The sequence below is a fragment of the Ochlerotatus camptorhynchus genome, unplaced genomic scaffold (assembly GCF_037179485.1).
Source record: "Ochlerotatus camptorhynchus isolate MF236.1 unplaced genomic scaffold, CSIRO-AGI_Acam_v1.1 ptg001181l, whole genome shotgun sequence".
Lineage (NCBI taxonomy): Eukaryota > Metazoa > Arthropoda > Insecta > Diptera > Culicidae > Ochlerotatus > Ochlerotatus camptorhynchus.
Window position 1 is genome coordinate 109,928 of NW_027041547.1, and position 27,886 is coordinate 137,813.

A 27,886-nucleotide genomic window follows, 5' to 3' on the forward strand; every position below is an offset into this window, starting at 1 on the left:
ACGCCCTAATTCCAGCTCTATCTAGAAATGTGTAATGTCATAACTGGATACGGCATCGTTTACTTCGGCACACACCCTTAAATAGTTTTTCGACAGCCTCGTAGATTTTTTTTTACAGAATTCATAATTAACTCGTGAGCAAAGAATTGTTTGCATGAATGTTGGATGTAGCTGTTTGTCTTCATTGTTTTTGACGCGTATAACCGGAATTGGTCCCATATGCCGAAGTAATGCTATACCCTATTTATTAGAGTGCTGTATTTTTTAACGTAGGACTACGTCTGTGATTTCTATATGGGGGTACACTTTGTGAAAACCGAAAATGGAACATGTAACAAAATTATGAAAGATTTTGAACGTTAATATCTCAGCTGCCCCTGGACCAATTTCAATAATTTTATCACCAATCGATCTGAAATATTCCTACGCATCTGTTAAAGTTAAGACTTGTCACTATTGAAAATTGCACGAATGTACAACTGTTGCTATGATAGTTAAAATTAACACAGATTTCAAAATTGAATTCCATCCGGTCTCACCAAACGATGTTTATTCAATCACCGTGTGGTGAGTGGTGGTGTTCTCCAGCGCACAATGAAACCCCAATAAAACAATTACCATACCCGAATGATAACTCAAATGATTGAACTATTTCACAAATGGTTTGGATGATACCTCAAACACGTCGTTTGAGCAACAAAAAAACCATTCAAACTTTATTAGGGAAGGCTCCCCTCAAGCAGCTAGCTATCAAGGCTGGCCTCAACCGTTGATCGGATTCAGTTCCAATCAACGTGTGTGGTTGTCAACGTCATCAATCGGGTCATCATCAGGAATGCTAAGATTTTCTCTACCCGAGGGTAAAGTTGATTTGCGTGAGCGTGCCTTGAATTCCTAAAAATCATCAAGGTAAGTCATAGTTTAAAAAAGCTGTTACGCCTAATTCCAGCTCTATCTAGATATCTCTATCTACATATCATGTACCCTTTAAGGCAACATTGGGGGTGCAATTTCAAAAACCAAAGTCGGTCGCGGCCTGAAAGTGGTCTGATTTTGATCCTAAGATGATGGATTTTAATTCTTAATACGCCAATCGATAGGTATTTTTTTCTACGAATCTGTTAAAATTAAGTCTTTATCATTTTTCAAAATGTCATCATTGAAAATTGGAATATGTAACTGTTGCTATGATAATTGAAATAATCACCGATTGCCTGCGAACAGCGATTTTCCTAACACAGATTTCAAAGTTGAATTCCATCCGGTCGCACCAAACGGTGTTTATTCAACCCAATCACTGCGTACACAATACAACGAAAGGCTGCATGCAAGCAACGAGCTGCAGCCCACATGAGCATCCATAGAAGGAGGAAGAAGCCACGCCACTATTGATCGAAATCAGTAGCTCTTCGTGAGGTGCTGAGTGCCATCTATGTCAAGCGCGTCATACTAAAGAGTAGAAACAGAGAACCCCGTTCAAATTCCTATTCCTACAAAAAAACAAGCTCCTGCTGCAGTTAACAAATAAGATTTATTGTATGAGACCACATAGTCCTACGTCACCATTGCGTTCCTTGTAGTTTTTAAAATATTTTACATTTGAATTTTATGTCCGGCAAATTAATATTTTCTTTTTCTTTTGAACCAAATAAAAGTAGGTAATGTATGTTGATGACATTTTCACATAAAAATCATCAATTGAAAACAAAAAATGCAAAGTTCATCTTACAGACTTATTGTTTGGCCTTTTTGTAATCAGATTCACCACTGCCTCCTTCCTTAGCCTTACGTTTATGAATAATATTCTGAATTTGTTGCCATTCTCGATCCAATTCTGCTTTTTCGTTCTTTTCTGTCTTATGTTTACGAGTTTTGCGACCATCCTGCATTTTCACACCATATTGGAATGCGGCTTTGGGTAGAGCTTCCTTACTGCTCATATAGTCTATAAAAGTGGTGTAAAAATAAATAGTCTAGCAAATTTAGAAGAAAAAAATCGTAGTTTACCGGAATATTCTTCTTGTGTATCGAAATCCCATCGTCCAATCGGACCCTTCTTATTGCCGAGGTCCATTTTCGTATAATCAACCTCGTCGTCAGAATCGTCTATTGCATCGTTCATTTCTTGCAGTCCCGGATAGCATTCTGCATAGCCCTCTGGTTCGGCTGTCAGCTTTGTGATAAGTTGCGCCGATAGCTTTGGCGGGGCTGGGACTAAAACATAAATAAAAGTTTGATTTTGCCATCTAAATACACATTCACAGAGTACTAAGTCAACATACTTTGAATTGTTCCTGTTTCGCGTTCTTCTTCTTCGTTAGATTTATCGAAATATCTATGTTTGCTCTGGCTGTCATCCACCTTCGATGATGAAGCACCTGGTTCAAAGCGACGGGATGGTTTGTATTCACCAATATCTCCATAAATTGAATCATCCATATGTTTGTCTTCCGGAAGTTTGAAAAGCGGCTTATCTTTGTCCTAAAATAGATCGATCAAAAAGAAATTACAGTAAAAATTATAACAAACAATTAATTATATGATTTGAGTAGTAGCTATACTGAAGATCCGAGAGATGTCGCCCCTTCAGTGGTAGGAAAATCATTTTTGCAGTATGGAGAATATCAGAAAATACACGATTTGTGACTAAACATGCTTTCACAGAAGGAAACAAATAAACGAGTGTTTACCTTATCACCATAGTAATGTACTCGTGCAATTTTTGTGCACCTAAAACTGCCCATAAAGACGACAATGAATAAAAAACTGAAAATTTTCATGCATTTCCAAATGGTTTCCTACCATTCCCATACATTCGAAGTGACTGGCCCTCTGGATGTGGATGATGTCAAAAACAACAAAACATGATTAATTGATCCAACCAATACTTACCCTACGTTTGTTCTTCTTGCCTCGACCACCCTGACGTAGGTAGGACAGAATCTGAGCCAATTTGTTGATGACAATATCGTTAGTAGTGAGTGTCTGAGTATCACCCTCTACCATGGGTACTTCCGCTTTTGAGCGGATAACTGTTGTTGGGATATCCGTTTCTACGTTTTCATCTTCCAATTCAATATGGTAAGCCATCCTTCCAGGCGCAAACATTTCATTGCGCTCTACATTACGTGATCTATAATAGGGAAAATAAATAAGAAATAGATGTGTTAAACATGCCTTGAATTCCTAAACATCATCGATACAAGTCATTGTTTACAAAAGCTGTTACGCCCTTATTCCAGCTCTCTCTAGAATTATTAGTTTTTATGTTGTTAAAATGCATCCAAAACATCATTTTACAACAAATAATTTATCAGACCATTATTCCGCAAGGAAAGTGAAATTGCATTCAGAATGCGCCACCTTCATGTCGATCACGATACTAACGTAATCGATCTTTCCTTTACCGATTTCTTTTGAACTGCGTACTGGGTCAAGAAATGCTAAGGAAAAGAAATTTCTTTAGCATTCCGTGTCCTATCCCGTAGCACGTAAAAACGTCATTACTTTTCAGCTGCGTACCAGGCTTAAAGCCTGGTACGCAGCTGAAAAGAAAACGGAAAAGTAATTTTTGAGGATTTTTCCCAAAAGAAAATTTGACAGCTATAGGCTGCTAAATTTTGAGATTATAGGGAGATGTCGTCAAATTGTAAAATCAACACTTATTAGTGTTTATGTTGTTTAAATGCATCCAAAACATCAGTTTTGCAATAAACGCCAACATTACCTAACGGAATAATTGGTCAGACCATTATTCCGCAAGGAAAATGAAATTGCATTCAGAATGCGCCACCTTCATATCGATCACGATACTAATGTAATCGATCTTTCCTTTACCGATTTCTTTTGAACTGCGTACTGGGTCAAGAAATGCTAAGGAAAAGAAATTTCTTTAGCATTCCGTGTCCTATCCCGTAGCACGTAAAAACGTCATTACTTTTCAGCTGCGTACCAGGCTTTAAGGCTGAATTGGCAAAAGGCTGAATTGGCAAAAGGCTGCAAAATCTTAAAAGGCTAAAAAGTATCAAAAGGCTAAAACGTATCCAAAATCCGAAAAAGTATTAATAGGCTGAAATTCTGATTTCAACCACCAGCAATTGGTTTAAGAGTATAATGTTGTTAAAATTCAACAATACATCTCTTAGACGTAGAGCATTTTCTCCAGTCGATTTAAATAAATGATGGCTGCATAAAGTTAAAATTTCTTCAATCCATGCAAAAAAATTGAGATCAGTTAATCAACCTAGGAAAAAAATCCCATGTTTTACAAAAAAGATGAAGGATCTAAACTTATTATTTTTATATTCATCATTAAACGGTGTATGGCTCTCAAACACCGGCGATTACCCATATGACATTAATATGACTCTCCTCTGACTAAACAAACACCGTTAAGACAGTAAATCTGAGTAGCTACGCAGTAACTGAGCATTTTCTGAAACTTCTTTTAAAAGCTTGCCCGTCGCTACGCTCCTCTAACTAAAAAAAACTCGGACATAAAAATAAATATGTGTATCTGCGTAGTAACAAAGCGTATTAAGTAGTTTTTTTTTTAGAAATTTGCCCGTCGCATCGCTCCTACAAATACAACCAAACCCGAGCGCGCAACAAATCTCAGGTCCAATGAAATCAGCTACCAATGTTACCAATGAAACAAGACTAACAGATTCGAGCGACTCTAGAAAGTAGCGAACATATCCACCGAAATCATCAAAAATCCCGAAAACCGATCCAACCAGGGACTGGAAGCAATTCCTCTGACCCATTAATCGTTTCCTGACCCAGAAGAGGAACACATAAGCAATATACGAATCGACGTACAGCTTTCTTCCGAAAAACCGCGTTACCCACTGAGTTCTACCCACCGCTTTGTCATGATGGGTTTTCAACCAAGCGCTCTGATTTTATGCGAGTGACTAGTTCTCCATTGGCACTACTCACATGCAAAAAATCAGACCGACTGGTCGAAACCCTGCCGAGAAAAAGCGGTGGGCGCAACTCAGTGGGTAACTCCTTCTTCGGGGGATAGCTGTATATACATGAGGAACGAAACGTGAAACACCCTTCAGGCTCTCTCAATCAAAACTTCTGAACCACACTAACTTTGGGGAGGGAAAATTCAATTTCTACATTTATTCAGTAAATTTGATAATCTAGTATTTATGTACATGGTGTAGGTGCATGATTTTAGATTTGGCTGGCCTACTTCTGTTCCTCTCTAGCGATATACTATTCCTAGCTTGGGGAGTGGGTAGTACTTTTCTCCTATCGCTAGATCAAGTGTGTCCGTGATAATGGTCTTACATGCAAATGGGGTTCCCTATACTTACGGTTTGTTTCGAAGCTTACTTGGTGCGCAGTTAGCAGATGAAAACGTAAAAGAAATTTCCGAAATCCGCGTAAAAAACCACGTAAATTCCGGAATCCGTGTAAAAAAAACCGCGTGCAAAAGAGATTCCTGTGTACTTAAAATATGCCCAGAGAACCTTAAGGGGTCCTCCTTTAGCTCAATTGGTAAAGGCGCAGCAACAAAGCAAGATCATGCTGGAGGTGGCTGAGTTCGATTCCATGTACGGTCTAGGAATTTTACGGATTGGATAATTTCTTGAATATCCAGGACATAGAGTATGATTTTACTTGCCACACAATTATAATAATGCGAAAATTGTATTTGCATCGAAAGCTCTCAATTAATAACTGTGGAAGTGCATCTTAGAACACCAAGTTGAGAGCACGCAATAAGCTAACATGCGATAAACAATAAGCTTGAAATGGGAGAAACGAGAAGAATTCGCCATTGGGCTAACAATCTCGCTAATAAAGCATTAAAAAAACGCATGAAATGTGAATAAGAAGTAGGAGAGAATCATAACAAAATTTAAGGAACCTAAAATATACTTTGAAGAAAACTTCAGGAAACTTCATAAAAATTTAGGGACTCTCATTGAAGTATAGGACACTTCGTGAAAGGTAATGCAATTATGGAAAAGTTAAAGGCTCAGGGAGCTTCACAGAACTTCCTAAATACGTTGAGGTACTTCTCGTTGAAAATTCCTAATTAAATTTAAAGTTTACTTGAATTGGGATTCGAGTGAATTTGGGGTGGATTTTATTCCAAATTTCTTATAACAACCCTGAAAACGACATCAATTGGGTTCATTAATTTTGAAACATTTATCAGTATTTACATACATCATCTTAAAAAGGTTCGTTTTCTAAGCTCAAAGATATTTTTTTCAAACACATAGACGTTCATCTCGATTTTCAAATCAGAATTTAAAACAAAAAAATAACTTCACTGGTTGACACTAAACCAACAAATTGACAGCTCGCTCCCATACAAAGTGCCACCGAGGGGTGCCACACTTTAACATGTACCGTAAAGACGGCCCTGAAATATGTTCGACGCAAAATGACGGTAATAAGACTGGAATCCCAAAAAGTAATCAGAGGTCCCATTGCATTATAGAAGTATATCAATCATTTACTCAATATTCTTGTTTGGACGTACTAGGTGTGACGACGAGTGCTATGAGTGAACAGCTGAAGACCCCGATAAATATCAAAACCTGGACACACACATCCTGACCAGATGATCGATAGCACGTTCATTGCGCAAACCGTTGCTCAAAAGATTAGGATTGTATTTACGACAGGAAAACACAAGCCACAAGCTATTATAGTCATCATTGCGGAACCTATCGATAAGATATCGAAAACTGTGATTTTTGTATTATGGTTTACTTAACTTGCTATAAACAGAAGCTAGTAATCATATCATACAGTCGCTTATGTGCTTTCTTGTTCAACGAAAAATTTATTTGATTATAGATTAGGATAAGCTTTAAGAACCATTAAGGTGAAGGTTTTCACTGGCACTGATATAGCCATACAGAAGTGAAAATTAAATAAGATGCTTGATTCTCTGCAGCAGACAAGTAGATTCATTTTGAACTTTGTCCATTAAGTAGATCGCCAGATGTGTGCCTGTGAAATTGCGAGGTGGTAAAACAAATTGTATGGAAATGGATTCCGTCAATAGTGTTACAGTATTATCGATGCTCCTTAGATTAGGAACAGAAATAAATAAATAACGTTAAGATCTTCTTTCCGTCATACTAATCACAACCAAACTTTACCTCTATTTTTCGAACGGGCTTTATGTTTCTATAAAAAATAACTTCTATTTATTTTAACTTTTCCAAACACCGTTCGATTTGATAAAGAGTCACAAATTGTTGAGATATTGTTATAAATCTAAAACTGCTTCTTGAGTCCAATTCCGTCAAACGAGTTTCCCGAGCAAAGTCGGTTAACAAAATGAAAGCAAATCGATATTAAAGTTTGAAGTTCCTATCATAATGAAAACTCATTTTGATTTCAATTGTCGCGACAGAAGTCTGATATCATATTGTGCTTTCATTATGCAGTCAAGACTTTTTAAATCAAAGCAACTTAACTTGAAGTTCTGCTGTTAATTTCTTGTTTAAAATTTGATTTAAGTTCATCGGTCGTTGAACTAACGATTATTGTTTATTTGTTTTGTTTAACACATTTTAGGTCATTCGTGACTAGCCCGAGATGAGATTTGAGCTTAAGTGTTTCAGCGTGAGAAGCATGGATGCTAACCATTTACGCCAGGTCCGTATTCATTTAAACATTATGAATGCAAAATCAGTAATCACATTGATTTTATTGAAAGCAGGATTAGTTTTCCGTTTGATTCAATAGTGTAAAATGTTGCTCTCATTTTTGCTGTGTTAACCGTTAAGTCAACCAAAATGAGATCTAATGGTGTATTCAAAATAAGTTACATCATAACAGCAAATTCTGATTTCAATTTGATCTCTAACCTTGCTCGGGTTCAGTTCTGTTAAAACACATTGAAACGGTATTGGATTCACTTCGACATACGTATGAAGGCAGAAAAAATTGATGCGCTAGGAGCGCATCTTTTGATTTCGGGAAGAATGGATGTTAATATTCATATTATACTAAACTATTGTAACAAACCTGGTACCTGATTCGTTCACATCGAAATCATTGATATTTTTATGTATCTGCTCGATATGACGAAAATAGGCGCTTATGTCAAAGTAGTGCTCTTACCTACAGTACAAGTCGGACTCAATTATTGGTAACTGACCTTTGTCATTCCCATCACCTATTTTTAGCAAACGATCATTAAAGATCAAATGTAAAGTAACACCTCCATCGAACATTGAAGATATTCCTCCATCTGCTGGTAATGTTAATATGTATTATTGAGTGTTTGTTTGCGAGAAACCGACAATAGTCAGTTACCGATAATAATCGAGTTAACTACCATTGTTATATATTTGCGATAGATGAGGAGATGCAAGTATAGAGTTGATAGTTCCGTTATAGTACGGCAGTTGAAAATTGTATGTAGAAAGTAGAAAGCGAGCAAAGGACAATTTTGAGGAAGGTACGAATCAGGTCGAGCATCCTCTTTACCAAACTCATGGATGACGGATGGTGAGGGGTTTTCCCCCTCACCATCACTGGCAAAAGGGATGATCGCCGATTCGCTCATTCAGCTTTCTGACGTCGTAATCCTATTTTCAAGTGCAAAGTTTGTTATCCTCACTTTCGCTCCAGCCAAAAATTTTGGTTTATTATTGTAATCCTCACTCTCAGACTATGTACCTTCTGATGTGCGGAAACAGTTCACACTCAAGTCACCATCTGACGTAAGCATCTAGTCGATAGGTTTTGAAATTGCAGCTATTGTTGTCTTTACCACTGTCTTTGCTCCCGTCATCGTCAACTTAACGATCTCATGGAGAGACGGGTAAGGAAGGTGCTGCTACTGTACCTTTCGACCAATGACCATTTGAGAGTAATTATTCATGGAAAATTTTAAAAATGTTTTTCCTTCAACAATGTGATAATCTCTATTCGACTTCTACCTTGTACGTCAACCTGTTGGCCAACCCACTTAAAATACACACAATTTTTGTGCGACTTCCCCATACACACTGCAACTAGGTTGCACTCCGCCAACCTTAAATCAAAAGATTTTGATTTTTACTTCAACCGTTTGACCAACTGTCAATTTTGACATGCAACCACTCCACACACGATACAATCATAGACTAACACTATTAGCGAATTCGTTTATTATCAGTGCAAAACCGAACTTTTCGTCAGTGCGAACCTCAACCTGAGGTAGGTTTTAAAAACAAACGATCGAACTGACGTTTGTCAGGAAGCAAGCATGTCAAGACCCTGATACCCGATCCCGGTTGGAACTGAATAATAAATGAATTCGTTATAAGACCAGTGGGTCCCGAAGATACATGCCTCAATCTTTTGGCTCAATAAGTACCTTCAGTTCGCGTTTGACTTTCAACGTTAGAAGTTCAGCTCATGCCGTACACTGTGTGCATTTTTTCTTCCCTTTCTTGCTGCGTGGTGGCGTGGCGGAGCAGCAAGAAAGGGAATAATAAATGCACACAGATTACGACATGAGACGGGAGGCGAATCCCGGACGAAAGGTGCTAGTCGAATTCTAAGAGGAAGAGAAGACAAGTGGCTTCTTTTTGTCTGTGACGTGTTCTTCTCCTCTCGCGGAAACGATTCTGCAAAAACTATTTCATTATGGGCGACGCAGTCGACTGTCAAAATACAAGAAAATAGATTCCCTGTTGTAAAAATTCTCGCGTTTCTATACGTTCGCCCGACCAATCAGGCGCTGGTTCGCGTTTGGCAGAAAATTGGGGTTCAGTAAAGTCCCCGTATTGTCTCTTCTTCCTCTTAGAGCGAATGTTGTCGTCGTCGTGTTTGTGCGTTGTTGTTGTGTTTCAGAAATAAAATCGGAGTGGGCCGTGGCCGCTTTTAGTCGCGTTTGTTTTCGGTCGCTGGAGTTGTAGGTTCTGATTTCAGCGTGAGCTGATTCGATCAGTGAGGGGCTGCGACTGCGTCTTCTAGACTGCGTACTGGTTCATTGAAGCCGTTGTGTCGCGAGTTCTTGGTGATAAAAAGTGGTCGCAGCCCTTTTTCCGCTGCGATCCCTCTTGTCGGAGCAGCTAGAGTGTGTTTCGTGGTTATTGGGGGTTTACGCTGCTGTGTGAGGAAGGAAAGGCGAGAGTGCTGTTTTTAACACCGGTTTGTTGAATTAGCAGCAAATCTATGGGAGCTCTTCGAAATCATCGTGATTCCTTTGCAACCTATCGGGTGAGGTCTTTCATTTCATTATTATTTGAAACATTAAATGCTGAGTACGGGAGGGTCCTACACGGCACCCGATTGAAGAGAAATGGATGGGGAGAGTAGAAATGCCAACTCCCTGTATTTAACATGTCAAGAAAGGAGGGCGGGTTCTTCTTCCCATTCATTTGGACATCCTTTTGTTGGATGGCCTGTTTTTTTACCGGTTGCTTGATTCTGTTGTTGGAAGGTAGATCATTTCTCCCGTGGATGCACGTGGGCTATGGGATTCATCCAAACCGTTTTTGGCCCTTCATACAATGGCAGGTTGAGTACAATTAGAGGTTACTAAACTCGTCGATCAAGTCGAACAGCGAAGATAGTCCACAGTCTAAAAACGGTTGTCTTACTATAGTAAGTGGTAGTTCCATATCATATAATATCATTTCATAAGTACCAGACTTTCGGTTTTAAGCTAATTGAAGCACTCTTCGAAACGTAGGAAAATCCATGAACCCACCATCAAACTCTGTCAAATGTATTGCCGATTGCAGAGGAAAGTCAAAAAGCATGAACTGAGAAAGCAATTGTTGAAGAACGCCTAAATATCTTGCAACCAGTGTTGCGATCTGCAGTGATCGCGAAATTTATGAGTATTTCAATAATAATTGATTTTATTGTTCAAAAATTAATTAAAATCCATCACATTTTACCAGGATGTGGTTTAGTGAAATAATAAAGCTAAATACGGGAAAACTTATCGAATATCATGATGAAAACCTTTATGTTCTATTATTGCAATTATTCTATTGAAATTCTTTCCAAAAATGCGGCATCACTGAATATGAACACCACAGTTTGTTCATTTGCTCTGATAGCTTGGTTTGACAATTTGATGACTCGCAATTCGTGTTGGAGTGAAACAGTCTGCAATTTTTCACGCACAGAATGACAATCGCTTATGGAATACTCCAGAGGAGTAACTAACAATAGTAACATCGTCAATAACAATAACTTGAGAATTTGACAGCGCTCGCTGCTAGGATTTTGCTGCAAGGTTCTTGCAAATCAATTTGCAATATAAGACGAATCAAAACAAACACAGATTGTAATACGAGAATGGGGTACGCTTATAATGTACTTGGGACCAATGGACTAGTCAATTAATGAGCGAATTTAAAATCGTTAGTTTCGTATTGATTGTTGATACATTCGGGCATCATCCCATCCTGATTGTCAACCAGATTGCACTGTGTATGGACTCATTATACTGTTAAACTGTCGCAAATGTATAAAGCGAACCCTACACGATCGCTTTTATTGACAATAATCGTATTGTCAACATATGTATTCTATATTGGACCCCCACTAATCTGAAGAAAACTTCATGAACGGGATTCATTTTAATTTGAACTTCTAATAACCCTCATGAGCAGCGTATTTCTGGTATCCTTATTTACTGTTTAGTTTTGATTCAGTATTCCGTTTCACAATGTTCCATTTCGCTTTATTCAATCTATGATTTGCCACTGAGGCAAAAGAACGTAAGAATTCCATAAGAACCACTATGAATTTTAGCCACAAGAAATCGATATGAATTTCATTGATTTGCCTTATGAAAAATAATGTTGACAAAAAATAATAAAATGCAGCAGACTGGAACCGAACCATGGACGTTGAGATTACGAAGCCGATGTACTGACCACTCGTTTTTCAACACTTGTGAAAATGATAAGATTAAAGGCGTATAAGAGCTACCTCATGTTAGACGAAAATCATTCATAAGTCACGCTTATGAAATTTATGTGTGCCGTTCATGAGTCGAGTCTTATGATATTCTTAAGTTTATTTGCCTCAGTGTGAATAACGTTTGAGCAATTTTTAGTCTGCATGGCGTGCAGATTACCGGGGTTCAAACAAAAAAGAGTTCAGATTACCGGGGGTCTACGGTACCCCAATATTGACAATATATCTGTACATATGCACATCATCAATATTATTGTCAAAATATCCCTTTGTTCCCAAGTACATCTAAAAGCGTACCCCATGCTCGTACTAGAAGCTGTCAACGGTTTTTTTTTTTACTTTTACAAGGCGCATTTGACAGTGTTTAATGAAGGGGTTCGTGGATTTTCCTACGTGTCGAGGGATGCTTCAATTTGCTTCGGGCCGAAGGTTTGTTTCTTCCCTAGCCAAAAGATTGAGCATGTTTCTTCGTGACCCCTTGGTCTTAGTGTTAGTCTATGATAGTATCGAATTATTTTCCGTGTTCAACAAATCAGAGCGTTCATTTAATTCTAATCCATCCCCTACCATTGCTTGCTCACACTGAAACAACAACATCAAAAACAAACACAGCCAGAACATCCCATTTCCCTAATCCCATTCGATAAAGAATAGTTAGTCGCTATCGAATCACCGAACTGCACAGAAGCAGAAGTAAAGTGAATAAACATATTAGATGGTTAAAAAGTAGAAGTGTTCTCATTCGTCGAACCGATCATCTCATGTACAGTCCACTGAAGTCTAAGATCCATCAAACAAAGGGAATCGTTAATCCAAGGATTCTTCTCACAACCATCCAAGAATTCAATCCTCTGGACGATTTCCCTTCTACTTGGACTATGGTCCAATGAACGGAACAAATTGATTCATTTGATTAAATACTGACTTTGCAAAAAACATTTAATGTTTATTTTTTGAAGGCTGTTGCAACTTTAATATTTTATTTATGGCGCTCATTTTTACATCCGACTATGATGTTTACTATCGATATATTCAACAGGTGGAGAACCTGTATACGAGCGTTTGCTCTGATTTTGAAATTGAATTTTCCCCTAATTTTTATTAATGTTGTTCTAAGCACATACATAGTTATTGGAAGTAAAGCCGTTGGTCCCCGGTTCATGAGTTGATGGGTCGATAGGTAGGGTCCAGGTGTGGGAGCTGCCTTCCTGGCGTCGGTAGCATTGGTGCTCAGCACGGAAAACAAGATCGACGGAAAACAAATCAAGGAAAAAAAAAGAAAGTTCACTAAAAACCTTAACGTAGTTACGTCAACCATGCGGTTCATATCTTGTACACAACCGCACCCATTTTTTACAAGAGAATTCACGTGTATTATTGATTAGTTCATGACGAAATCATTGATAAATTATTTGATGTTTCTGCTCGATATGACGAAGATGTGCGCTTATGCCGAAGTAATTCTCTACCCTTAGTAGTGATGCGATCGGTTAAAGCATAATTTGTTTTCATTAAAATCTATTGGGATACAATGAGGCAGTGCCAAATTTGAGGAAGGGGATGGGCCTGTTATTGAACTCCCGACCTTCCGCTCAGTAACCCGAAACGGTAACCACTAAGCTAACGAGCCTCGTCTAAAAGTATTGAAGGGGTTTGCTCAGTCCCTTAGCTCCCTTAGCTTAGTCGGTAAACGCGCAGCTACAAAGCAAGACTATGCTGGAGGTGGCTGGGTTCCATTCCCAGTCCGGTCTAAGAATTTTTCGAGTTGGGAAATGTCTTGACTTCCCTCAATTATTAACTGTGGAAGTGCATCTAGTGCACTAAGTTGAGAGCACGCAATAAGCTAATATATGATAAGCAATAAGCTTGAAATGCGAGGAAGAAGAAGAAGGGTTAAAAAATCAGCCCTATTCAAGATCGTCACTTACTCTGCGCTTTAGGGAAGATGCATAAATGACGTAGCATTTGTAGAAAAAGCACAAAAAAAGTTTGCCACCCTCCCCCTTGTAGCGTATTGGTTAACATCGCTGGTCACTAGACTGATGCAAAATTTGAAATTTTCGCTCCACAGTGCTTAAATGGTTCCAAATTGGGTCCTGCTTAGCCTCCCAAAATTTGAACTACTTTAGTAAGAAACTGACTTGGCACAAACCATTTCAAGTTTATATGGGAATTACTATGGGAAAACTTATGTTTTTGTTCATATTTATCTAACAATTCACCACATCACTATGCTTTTAAAAATGACAACAGTGATTGTAGCAAATTTTCTCAGCTACAACTTTGTTGAAAACCACTTTTCAATCTAATGTAAGAAACAAAAGTTATTAATGATTCAAGTCACTGATGTCTTATGATTATGCTCATTCAACTGTTCAGCAGGCAACATTGGTGTTTCTGGTGCGAAGAATAGAGCACAAATATTATGGCTACTATGTCACACTGCAGAATACAGTGTTGCCCACAGAACAGCTTCTTGATCATACCATATCAATCTCTTAAACAATTAATAACAATTTAATCTGACATTTGGCTGAAAAACGATATTCTGCAAAGTTGTAGCTTAGAAAATTTCCCGTAAGAATAGTTTTAGAAATTTTCGAAAAAGCAATATGGACAATGGGTAGAAAAAAGTTTGGTTTTCCCATAGTAATTTCCATATAAACTTCGAATAGTTTGTGCCAAATTAGTTTAAATTTTGGAAGGTTAATCAGGACCTGATTTGAAACCGTTTGAGCACTGCGGAGCGAAAATTTCAAATTTTGCATCTGTCTACTGGTCACCCTTAAATGTTACGTTATTTATTCATCTTCTCTTATCCAAAAACTACACAATTTTTTTTAATATTATTAATTTATCAATTTATTATAAAAAAAATGATTAGGCATTATTTTTTATTAGTTCTTTGTTATTTATTTATAGAACCCCACATTTCCCCCCACCACTCGACATAAAATGAAAATAATATTTGCATCGGCCTAAAATAAAAATACCAAACTTGTTGATTAAGACAGGAATCTGAAGAAAATTATGCAGCAAATAGAGAAAGACATTCATTCGGTAAAGAATAACTATGTTTTAATGGTTTGTTCTGAAATTCTGATTTAAAAATGTATTCCTATGGTGTGGTTAATTTATTTTTCCCGGTTCTCTCATCGAATTCCCGGGTTTATCCCGGTTTTCCCAGTTACTTTTCAAATTCCCAGATATTTCCTGGTATTCCCGGTTTTCGCGGTTCGCTGGCCACCCTGCTTTTACTACGCCGCTCTGCGAAAAAGTTTGATAACTAATTGCTACAACTTTTCCAGCTAAAGGTTCACAAAAATAATAATTTTTAAACATGATCCAACTCCAGCACCTGCTTTGCGGGCATACGTTTTTTGCACTGTGACAGTTGAATGTGCAAGTTTGATGGTTACCGACGTCTTAAATAATCAATAACTTATCTTCCTTACCTTTAATCGGAAAGCGGGCTTCAGCATAGTTGTAGTTGAGAAAATTTCCTATTAGCACAGCTATCAGTCATTCAAACTGGCGAATATGGTCAACGGCTAGAAGGGCATTCACAAAAAGTTTAGTTTCCTCATTGGAATTCCACATGGAATTCAAATGGTTTGTTCAAAGTCAGATTATAATGAAATGATATTATATTTTGAGAAGCTAATCAGAACTCAATGTTCAATTGTTTGAGCACTGTGGAACGAAATTATCAAAATTTGCCGTTTGAATGATGTGTACTGTACACAGGATATATTTATTTCTCTAGTTTATTATGGTCACTTTAACATTCTTTCCGATTGACATGGCATCGACCAAATGTAAAACAATCGATTTCACCATAGGGCTCAAAATTGAAATTTGTGTAATCTTTATCACACGCATGTTTCGATATCAACCTGCTCGTTTGGTCCCTGTTCTGTGTCAGACTTGCAGGCCGGCAAAACATATACAACCGATGTATTTTTTATCATAATCGAGATTACGCGACTCGTATGCAGTAGATGTATTCGGGTGGTCATTTATCGACGACAAATAGCTCGTGTCTTGATAACGGTGACATGTCTCGGGAAATTTGACGAAACCACGTAATAAGACTATATAAGAGAACTGGTTTGTTATTCCCTCATCAGAAGTAATCTAACGGCAGCAAACCAACAATGAAGCTAATTGCACTTTTTGCAGTACTGTGTGTCTTGGGAGCTCAGGTAGGTTAAAGTAGAAACTACGAATCGTGACCAAGAATTAATATTTGACTAATCTAGGCAGCACCAGACCGTAATCCACGAATCATCAATGGACAAAGTGCACCTCATCAACCGTATAATGCGTATGTTCTGTACCTGAATGCCCAAAACGCAGGATTCTTTGGCGGTGGTTCAATTATTTCTGATCGCCACATTCTAACTGCTGCCCAGAACATCCAAGGGTAAGTTAACACCTACATCCAGGCATTTTATTGAAATCTTATGACCAACATTATATTTCACAGATTTATTCGATGGGACGTTGGACTAGGAAGTAACATCTTCACCCAACTTAACACGATCACTTCAAACATAGCAGTGTCTCATCCTCAATTCAACTCGGCAAACCGAGCAAACGACATCGGCATTATCACCTTGCCTGCATCCCTCGTATTCACATCGACCGTATCTCCGATTTCACTTCCAGCACTAGGCCAAATTTCGAATGGATACCCTTTTGAAAATGAGGAAGGAACCGTCGTTGGCTTCGGTTTCGTAACAGCAGCTTGTAAGTTACTTTTTTACAGCAAAACATTATAACATATCAAAAAAATGTCAAACATGTTTGTCTTCCCTCCAATAGCTACGACCCGATCGGACTTCTTGATGCGCGCATTCCAGCGGGTAATTCCGAATATTCGCTGCCAGCAGCACTATCAAATTACGCTCCCAAATCACTTCTGCGCTGAAGATACCATTGATATTTCGAATATCTGCAATGGAGATCTTGGAGCCGGTTTCGTCACTAGTGTCCGCGGTCGCCCAGTCATTACTGGAATAGCCTCGCTGATTACCCAGAGCTGCGGGAACACGACTCCAACGGGATACACCCGTGTCGAAACATACAGAACATGGATCACTTCTGTGACTCAAATCTAAGATTTTGGTGAACAGTAGAACTGCGATAAATTTGCGAATTAAAACTTTATGTGAGAATAAATGTTATTCATTGTAGAAAAAACTAGAAACCTCCTTTCTCAAGATGAATTCATTTTTTGTCCTAATGGGTAATAACCATCGACCATCATGTTCAGTGCGTCGAACACACCTATTGATGTCGAAATCACTTGATTTTGGACCATTATTCATCATAGGGAAATTTGTTCTAAGAACGTCACTTTGTTGCAAAATGTTGATTTGAAATCACATTTTTGTAGTAATGTGACATTCGTAGAACAAAATTTCAAACAATTAAATTCGATGAATCTTATGAAATTGGATTGTTAGTGGAAACTCATAAGTGCAAAAAAAAGGATTTTGAATAATTTTTGACAATGACGTCTGTGGTGCCACGAAGCCACTTGTTCCCCATGCCACCCTGAGACCCTGGTCCAAATTTCAGCCATATTAGTTAACATTTTCCCATTTCTAAAGCGGGTTGAAGTTTGTATGGGAAGAATCATCAAAATGTATGGATACATACCATTACTTTAACGTTTCGCCACTATGAGGCTTTCAGGCCTGAGACTCTTATAGAAAATTATAGGCATAACAACTTTGTCCGAATTGATCCAACAACGTTATTAGCATTTTATTGAAGTGTTATATCCGGCAAAGGGCATAACACTTACTGCACAAATCCATTATGCAATTTGAAGAATCTAGCATGACAGGCAAAAGGCCCCTGATGATGTTTGCACGTTTACGACGCTACCTAGTGCCGAATCTCTGAAGCGATGGTATTTCTACATACATTTTGAGATCTTTCGCTTTACAAACTTCAACTCGCTTTATAAATGGGTTTATGTTGACCAATTTGGCTAACCAATTTGAACGAGAGCCATGGTGGCATAGTGACGCTGTGAATATTTGTTTTTGTTACCCTAAAGCAGCGCTGTCCAACGTGCGGACCGTGGGTCCGACGCGGTCTCTGGATCTTAGCAATGATATCATTCGTGTCTAATTTTATTCATCATTATGAATTTTAGCCCAGAATGATTGAAAAAAAAAACGAAATGTAGCTTGAAACATGTTCATCGAACATAGATACAACCATTTCAAAAAGCAAGTTTAGAGAGAGTGCTCTAAAGGGTGGTTCCGCTTGACGATGGCCCAATATTTCTTTTCGATTTGGCGGAACTCTGCACATTGTTGGCGGCATACCACTCCATGGACTTTTTTTCGTATTGGATGCCAAATCCGGTCAAAACAGCACGGAACAATCGTGTTGTTTCAGAAAAGACAGCTGACGTTTTTTCAGACACTCGTTTATGTAAATTTCCAGGTTGACGGTCATGGTTGCAATGAAAATATCGCTTTTCAAGCCAACGGCAGGTACAGATAGCCTGCCAAACCAAATATTTATTTGCGAACTTCGGCACCTTTCCCCTTCCGGTTGCCGTTTAAAGCTTAGGAAGCTGTTTAAAGTCTACCGTGACGTACTCGACGTGCGAATAGTTCAAATTTTCGCGATGCGCGTGAAATTTTTTCAAGCGTTGCTCCTCTTGCTAGGACGTCATTTTGATAACAGAAGAGCAAATATCAAAACCAAAATAAAGGCATCATTTTGTACGCACACACCTACAAAATGAGGGACATTCAGGTCGTTTAAGTCGACAAATTTTGATCGTAACAACCTTTAGAATACGTATTTCGACTACAATGTGCAGTCTTCATCAGTGCCATTCTCATTAAAGATCTATTTAAATATATCCCCCTTAAGCACAGGTATAAAAATAAAACTGCAGAATCGGAACCTACCTAACTAATAACCTAAAATTCTAGTAAAAAAGGAAAATCTAAACAACTATTTACCAAAGAAAAAAAATTAAAGAATTGTGTCCTAGACACGACCGCAGAATGACAGAGAACTATGCAAAATTGAAGTATGTCATGCATTTTTGGCTATTATACTTTATCTTAATTTTTTCAAGTATTTCAATGTTTCGGTTATGGTTCAATGTTGGTTTAAGTATTTTTTCTGAAATGTAGTAAATTATGAAAATTTAAATAACAACAAGCCGTTATATATTTTGGAGTTGCACCCCAGATAGTCCACAAAGACGCCAACAGGCAGTTGTGTTTTCCTTATCAGAAGACGGTACTTTCAATATTGAACAAAATGTTGGTTCATATGTCAGCGAAGTAGGGGACGAAGGGGTATAACGATCACCTCCTTTTTTCCAATTTGAAAGACAACCCTAACATAAAATTACATATTACTGTTACTTTTCTCAAATCAAACGTTTGGTTTCCAATAAGTAGGTGCTTAGTACAACATTAATTGAAAATCCCCCTATTTTTCAGTTATTGAATTTCAAAGTAAGAGCAAAAGCTCGTATACAGGTTCTCCACCTGTTCAATGTTTTGATAGTAAGCATCATAGTTAAGGTACATCGGGGTAAGTTGAAACGGTACGTGTATCTCTTAGCGGAAATTTATATTCACTGTAATTATTTTTGAAAGGCATTGTGTGCTACTGCAAACTACTATATTACAAATAATCTCAGTGATTATTTACTTCCGCTAAGAGACACATCTATCATTTCAACTTCCTCACGAGTTTCAACTTGGCCCGCTGTAGGGTAATGGATTTTGGTTGGACCTGTTTAAGTAATTTTTTATTCCAAATCTCCTTCTCCCTCTCCCAATCCATACAATTGTCATCCACTAACCTCGAGAAGACCGCGAGTAATCGGTTGATATCCTTTAATTTTAGATGTAAGACATTTACAATGTTTAACGAAAATGATAACTTGGCTCTGTAAAGTTTATTCGATTGAGCCTGTACAAATAAAGCAATTAACAAACAAAAAAGTCATTTTCGCACTGCGCCTAAATGTATGCCGTGTTTTTTCTATGAATTTAGCAAATGGACATTAAAAATGTGTGTTTGATGAAAAAGTCTACCTTTATAGTTTCTAATAATACTAAAGAATGAATTAAAGACTGGACCGCGCAAAAAATGGTCGACAAAAAATTCGTTTCTTTCAGTAAAAAATCATATCACAAAAATCTTCTTATTTTTGGTAGTTCAATTCATATATTTAAGGGAAAAAATGTTCGTTTATTCTTTTGGTTTGCCAAATCCGAACTGCCATGCCTTCCGCTTAATCCTTTCCATTAAATTTTGCACAGTGGTCTCATCGACCTTATTCGCCGCCGAACACCAGTTAAATTTAAACTGCTGCTCGTTTTCCATGGATTTATTAGTTTTTCTTGAGATTGCGTTTGACCAAGGCCTAGTACCGTTCGATAGGGCGGAGTTCTGGGCTGTTGGGTTGGTTGTGATCTTTGGGTAGCACAACCACGTTGTTCGCATCGTACCACTCGATTGCCTTTTTCCCGAGGGGCACGCAATACAAAGAACCGGTGTGTTGAAGTTAAAATGCAATCAAAAGTACTTAAAGTAATTAATGCGTTTTGAAGTAGTACTGACAGTAATTAAAATTATCTATCCGTAATTATTGTAATTAAAAGTATTGAAAATGTAATTAATTTCCTTAATTACGAAATTTCAACTGTAATTAATGGAGTTAAAAAGTAGTTAATGTTCAACATTGTGTAATTAATGTTATTAAAGCAGTAGTTAATGGAATTAATTTGATTACAGCCGTTGCCTGCGTTGGAGTTAAAGGTTATTGCGTGCCCCTAGCTTTTTCCCATAGTGGCAGCTCACCAAGTCCGGCCAGAACAACACAGGTCTATAATGTTGCTTTAGGAATGGTTCCAGGCACTCCTGGATGTAGATCTCTTGATTGATGGTTCCCGTAGTAATGAAAATGCCGCTTTTTAGACCACATGTACATATGGCCTGCCAGACGAGATATTTTTTCGGGAACTTCGATAGTTTGATGGTTTTGAAAATTTCAGCCATCTTCCCTTTTCTTGATGCGGTATAAAACTCCTGTCCCGGAAGCTGCTTGAATTCCGCCTTCACGTAAGTTTCGTCGTCCATGACGACACAGTCGAACTTTGTGAGCAGATTCGTATACAGCTTTCGGGACCGCTGCTTTGCCGACGTGTTTTGTTTGTAATCTCGGTTCGCCACCTTCACCTTCTTAAACGTCGACAACCCGGTTCGTTTCTTGGCCCACTGCACAGTAGTATGGGAGACATTGAGCTTGCCAGCGACGTCCCGGATGTAGAGGTTAAGATTCCGCTTATATTTCACCGCCACCTTCTTCGTCGTCGCTGTCACGTCCGGATTACGATTGCCACCGCTTCCAGGCTTCCTGGCGGTCGACAGACGCTCCCCGAACACTTTTAAAACGTTTTTCACGGTCGATTTGGCCACATCCAGCAATTTTGCCAACTTAGCGTGTGAGAACGTCGGATTCTCTTGCTGCGCGAGCAAAATGTTGACACGCTGCTCCTCTTGCTTGGACGTCATTTTGAAAACTGGAGAGCAAACGTTGAAAACTCATCATAGCAACCATTGTATATACACTCAACTTTCAAATGCATCAGGTTTTTTTTAATGCATTTTTAACAGAAATACACCAATTTGAAGATGACAAATGTTTGAGCGTTCCAGACTTTATGTTCTCATAATAGGATTTTGTTGAACGTTTTTATTCAGCAATGAATTTGAATCATGGTTGGACATATTTTATAAAGTACCATTTGTATGCTTAAGAGCCCGCAGGGCCAAGTAGCATAAACCAATTACCAGCCGCTAAATGAAAGTCACATAGGTCACATAGAGCACATATTTATTTGGAATCGGTCAACCGGTTCCAGAAATATATATATTTTTTTTTATCTTTATTAACAAATTCCAGAAATATGACTGGAACATGCTGCGGTTTATATGAGGCTAATTGCGACCTCAAACGAATAAAACTTATCATGTGACACCTCAAATCACATTATAATTCACAAACCAGTTCAATGGAAGTCATTTAGGGGACCCAGTGTCACATTGGCTACACCTGGCCATGTTTCGATCCACCGGAGAAGTGGCCTGTTTCTGAATATGGTTAAAAACCATTGAATCACATTAAAATTCAACAACCAGTTCAATGGCAGTTATTAGGAATAGTCACGTTCACGCTGGCCACATCCAGTCAATTTCCGGAAACCCCTAGGGAAGTAGCCAGTTTTAGACTTGGATCATTATGCGATGCCTTAACTCACATGAGAATTCATCTACTTCCTCTATGCTCTGTTCAGGGTGGCAAGTGAACGAGGAAAACCAGGAAAACCGGGAAAAAGTCGGGAATTTATTTTCACCAGGAAAAACCGGGAAAAAAACCAGGAGTTTCATAAGTCCACCAAAACCAGTAGGTTTTAAATTTTATGTATGTTAAAGTTTCTTTTTATAATCAGGTCAAACTAACCATTTTGTTCAAGCTAAATCTTTCACACAACTAAACATTGATGAACAAAATTTACCCTAATAATTTAGTAAATATATTTTGTATTTATTATTAATTTAATTTTTTTCTCGAATCAATTGCATGTATGATTTGTGCTTCATTGATAGCAGACTTAAGCAGTGCCGACGCGTAACTATTTTGAAGTACATGTTCAATAAAAAAAGTTCTATTTCTAAAAACTTCAGATAAGGCCTTCGAACTTCATGCAACTTCTACAAAATTCGGGAAAGTCTTACAAGTTTCAGGAAAATCCTGTGAACTACTGTGATGACCTACGACGGTCTGGAAATCTCTCCGAACCTTCAGAGAAGTTCTAAAAATTTCAGAGAAGTCTTACGAACTTCAGGGAAGTCCTTTAATCTTTGGGGAATAACTACGAATTTTACAGAATTTTCTACAGATTTAATGTAACTTCTACGACATTTAGGCATTGCTTAAAACTTAAGGATAATCCTATGACACATATGGATTTTTTTTCCGAACTTCAGAGAAGTCTTCAATACTCTTGGGAAGTCCTCTGAACTTAACATAGTTCTCCAAGCTCAAATAAGTTCCTAGAACTTCCGAGAAGTCGATTAAACTACAGGTCCTACGAAATTCATGGGAGCTCTCCAAACTTCAGGGAATTTCCAAGAAATTAAGGAAAGACCCACAAACTTTCGGAAAACCCTTCGATATATTTAAAGACTTATGAACTTCAGGGAAGCTCTTCTAAATCAAGGGTCCTCATATATTCGGTTAAGTCCTTCAAACTTCAGAAAAGTCCTCAGATCTTCGAGAAAGTTCTTCGAACTTGAAGGAAGTCTTACGAACTTCTGAGAATTTCTACGAACTTCGTGGTACTATTACGATATTTAAGAAATTCCTATGAATTTCAAAAAAAAACTCCGAACATCAGGGAAGTCCTAAGATCTTTAAAAAAAAGTCCTTCGAACTTCGGGGAATTCCCATGAAATTCCGGCAATACAAACTTCAATGAACCCTTCAGGAAAGACCTTAACGCTTCAGGGAAGTTCTACGAACTTTCGGAAGTTTCTATGAACTTCAGCAGTCAGTCTTTTTAATAATAAGAGTTATTAAACCAGCGTTGTTTATGAAATGTTTAATCATATGATTTTGAGATCATGTTGTAATCAAAATCCGCTAAATAAGATCCTTAATCGTTGACAATTTGCGGAAAATTTAAACAAACTGGAAATCCGTAAAATTGTTAGAAGCAAAGGTTTGTTTAAAGAGTCCTCATTCATATCACACTTCGCAATTTCACCTTGAGATAAACTTTTCGCAGTATCAAAAACAGAAATCTCAAGATTTAGGGGCTTATAGATCTCTAAATTTCAGACATTAGATAGGGCTCCGCGCTAGTCCGTCATACTTTCTTCGTCATACACCCCTAATATCGCTCATTTTACGGGTTATCGCAAATGTTTCAGTGTCAATCGTAATTAATCTTGTAAGCAAAGATGTTTTTGCAAAAACATGAGTGAAAACGCTTTGCTACTATAGTTTTAGCACATAGAACGGAACTAGGCGCCATGATACGACGAAGTAGCGCGGCTCCCTACTAGCTTCTTTACAGCAAGCAATCAGATAAAGATTTCACAGGCATTCACAAGAACATTAATACCGTTAAACGGGGTAACATTGATAGTTTTTTTTTAAAGTATATTCTAAATATTTTTTTACTGCAATGAATGTTTTTCAAATTTTATATTTCAAAACAAGTACTGAGGATCCAAGAGTTAATTCGTTAGTAATATGTTGAATGAAATTTACAGCATTTGCACTATTTTTTTAGTTTTGTGACCGAACTTCAGTATTTTGATTTGGGGTTACTTTGATAATGCTCGATGAATGTAGAAAAAAATGAGTGAAACTCAAACAATTTAGTTCTTTAAATATGAAACATTGAATGATAGTATAATCAGAAAACTTCATAAGCAATAAGAATACAACGTTGAATTTGTGATGGCTGTATCGGAAATACATTTCATAAGTGATGTTTAAGAATGTTGTGACTAGGAAAGTAAACAGAAAATCGTGTTGATGCGCGCGTTGGAAATTGTAAACAAACCGAAGACTTGATAACACCGAACTCTCTCTGCAGCGTTCTTGGGTCGTATCGGAGAACCGTCTGCCTGACTATCATACATATACATAAATCAGAAGGAAAATGAGCGAATCGGTGATCATCCCTTTTGCCAATGGTGGCGATGGAAAACACTGTTCACCACCCCTTACCAACGGACGAGATTGTTAATGGGGATGCTTTACCCGATTCGTACCTTCCTTAATATTGTCCTTTGTTCGCTTACTGCTTTCTATATACAATTTTCACACTGCCGTACTATAGCAGAACTATCAACTCTATACTTGCATCTTCTTTCGTTTAAAATGTTCACTTTAATTCTGACATAGACTATAAGCATCCAACTATCCAAATGGAGCTCCCTAATTTGAAGCAAAGCAGATCCAATTGACATAGCTTACTTTATCTATCAATCCCACTCACTTTAAACCACATATGGATGTTGAAAGCTTTTAAGATTTGTTTTTAGAATAAAAATACGAACAGTAGTGATCAAACTTGCAATTCGAACTGCCGAAAAATCTTTGAGATTCCTTTAAATTCTCTAGACTTCCCTTAAGTTTCTAAGTTTTTTTTTTAATTTTCCTGAATTTTACTGAAGTTAATTGAATTGCCTTGAATTGTTTCATAACAAGTGATTTAAAAAAAATCTTAGAGGACCGTTCCATGATCTCAGAATCAAATTAATGTTGCATCACCACACGTGATTAAAAAAATCGCTGAACTTTAGGGACTTTTAACGAATTAACAACCTTTACGAATGTTTCGAATCTTCCGGAGGACCGTTTATTGGGCCCCTGGATCCGTAGTTGTATCTCAACCTTCAATCTTAAATCTTCATAGTAAGGTATATCAATAATATCGAAAAAAAAACACGAAGCTCAGCTCGAAGTTTGACGATAGTTTTGCAACTACCGGTGCGAAAGTCAAAAACATAAATTAACAATCGTGATACCAACGACGGTGCGTAAACTAGTTACTAATTAAAATAGCAACGGCTAAAGTTCTCAAACTAACAGCCCGGGTGTTCTAAGTGGTCTAGTGCGCTCCGCGGGAGTAATGGGTTGTTTGCATACACGCTAGTTCACTAGCTCAACAAGCGCAACCAACTACCACGAATTTCAGTTGTTCCTGAAATCTTATGCTAGTATATACTGACGCCGTGTTTACATTATGCTGGTTACTTTTTAGTACAGTTCTACTACACTAGCGCTAGCACACCAGCACCATAAGGAAGAAACAAACACGGTGAGTTTTGTGAAAAACATATAAGGGAAAGGAGTAGGAGTGTAAGTGACTCTGATCGATTCTCTTCATAGACTTTCTCTTTTGATAGCCACAGTTTTATAAACAGATTTTGCGCTATTTCTGCCCAATAGTTTTATAAATGAGGTTTCCATCTAGCATCCAGAATATGGCACACGAATCAAGGAATGTGTTTGCAGCTGAATTATTAACGAAACAGTACAGCACAACTTAGTAAAAGCCGTATGTTTACATTTATTGTACAATGAAACTCTATGTCAAAAAATCGAGAAATTTTCATACCCGAAAAATACCCTTTGCATCCAGTTTTATAGCTGCGTCTTTATCGACTGAGCTAAGGAGGTCCCCTTTCATCTTAAATACTTTTAACTCCAAATTATGAAATATGAACTGGCGTGAGAAGGTATACTGTGTGTGGTTTTTTAGAATATATTCATCATTCTTTAAACCACAAGCTTTCAATTTTTTTTTTAATTCTGAAGTCCAGTTCACCAAATTATAATATTATTATGGTTTCATCTAACCTATACTGAAATCGTTCTAGACGCTCGAAATAGTCAAACAATTACACCTACCTTTGGATTTCTAGAATCCGATGAATATTCTTTCCCATCGCAGTTCGAAATTCAATTTCGTCTCCCTTTGGTTGCTCTTTTTCTGGTATTGGTTGTTTCACCGGAGCTTCTGCTGGTATATCAGCAAGTTTTTCCATTTCTTCATCCTGATCATGTTCCTTGGCAACAATTTCACAGCGTACCTTCTGGAGCAGGGCATAATCCAAACCTTTGACCAAATGAGTGTGCTCCATGTCACCACCCAAGAACTTAGATTCTTGAATCTGCTGACGTCGTCGTTCAGCTGCATCCAATCCAGATTTGATGTCTGGTGCCACAGCTCGGTACCCACTGGTTGAGTTAGTTGGATCCAGGTTCTGATAATCCGGATTAGCTCCATCACGTCGCTCTCGAGCACGATCACGGTACTTCTCTGCCAGCTCGGCAAGCTTATTATCCTCCTGCTTCTTCAGCTGGGCATAGAAATTTTTCTTTTTTCTTCGAGCTTCATGCCGCTCAGATGACGGTGGTTTCATAGCTGAAGTAGAAGATGAGGTCGAAGCTTTGGCCATTGCATCCCGGACCGAACCAGCTGCATGTGCAGATCCGCTGGGAGCTCGCGGAGTCATCAGTAGCTTTCGGAAGTCATCATTCGTAAGACGTTGGGTTGCCGGGGTCTCCGGCTCATGCATATCGTCTCCAGGCATGGTTGCTGATGAAAATCACCGATAATAACTAATTTTGCACTTCTTTATAAAAACACTTTGAAGAAAATCCAAAATTTGTACGTGAAATTCTGAATCGATAATACGAAAACAAACACTTTAATGACATTTCAATTTATATGAAGCCAAATGTGAAGCAAACATCGCAAAAAGAAAATTTGGTGCCATCATTTCAATAGGGCGAAGCTGCTTTTGTAAGCAATAAACACACAGCCAATAATATCAACCCAAATTTGATTTCAGTTTACTCATAACTCGCAAAAAGTACACTGTAACTCTCAACAACTCAAAAATTGAGTCGAACATGCTCATTTCAGCGGGAAGTATGGCTACTCAGTTGAGTTAACGACGTGGTCGCGCAGAGGGAGTTAAAACTATAGTAGCTATATTCATAGTCTGGCGGATAGAATCTCGGGAACCAATTGAGCTGTCAAATAGCGGAACCAATCGAGAAAATCATCACCAACAACAGAAAAGAGCCACCCGAGAGCACATCAGCAATTGTGAACAAAACCTCGGAAACCCTTTTCTCGTGACTCAAGACTCGCCTACGCAAACTAATACCATTTTTGGGTTGGGGAAAGTTTCCCCTATCCGATGATGTCGGTAATTTGCGTTCGATTGGCGAGGAAAGAATAATCAACGTATTGTTTACAAAAGTTGATAGTACCTTTTCAATTGTTGGTCTAAAATATATTGAATTGATCCGCTTTTTGATAGATCGAAATTCTATCCGCCAGACTATGAATATAGCGACTATAGTTAAAAC

General features: G+C 38.0%; 2 protein-coding genes across 2 annotated transcripts; one reads left to right on the plus strand and one right to left on the minus strand.

The window, feature by feature from the left end:
• Positions 1–1,445: 1,445 nt before the first annotated feature.
• On the minus strand, positions 1,446–27,179 carry beag (IC cytokine homolog beag). Its single transcript, XM_065238942.1, has 5 exons — positions 26,414–27,179; positions 2,893–3,133; positions 2,283–2,481; positions 2,008–2,214; positions 1,446–1,945 (listed from the first exon to the last, which is right to left on the minus strand). Exons 1-5 carry the CDS (start codon positions 27,097–27,099, stop codon positions 1,734–1,736), a joined length of 1,545 nt encoding a protein of 514 aa, XP_065095014.1. The 5' UTR covers positions 27,100–27,179; the 3' UTR covers positions 1,446–1,733.
• LOC135716257 (collagenase-like) lies at positions 16,026–17,103 on the plus strand. Its single transcript, XM_065238944.1, has 4 exons — positions 16,026–16,124; positions 16,182–16,345; positions 16,409–16,671; positions 16,747–17,103. The coding sequence occupies exons 1-4, from the start codon at positions 16,077–16,079 to the stop codon at positions 17,040–17,042; spliced, it is 771 nt and encodes a 256-aa protein (XP_065095016.1). The 5' UTR covers positions 16,026–16,076; the 3' UTR covers positions 17,043–17,103.
• Positions 27,180–27,886: the final 707 nt, after the last annotated feature.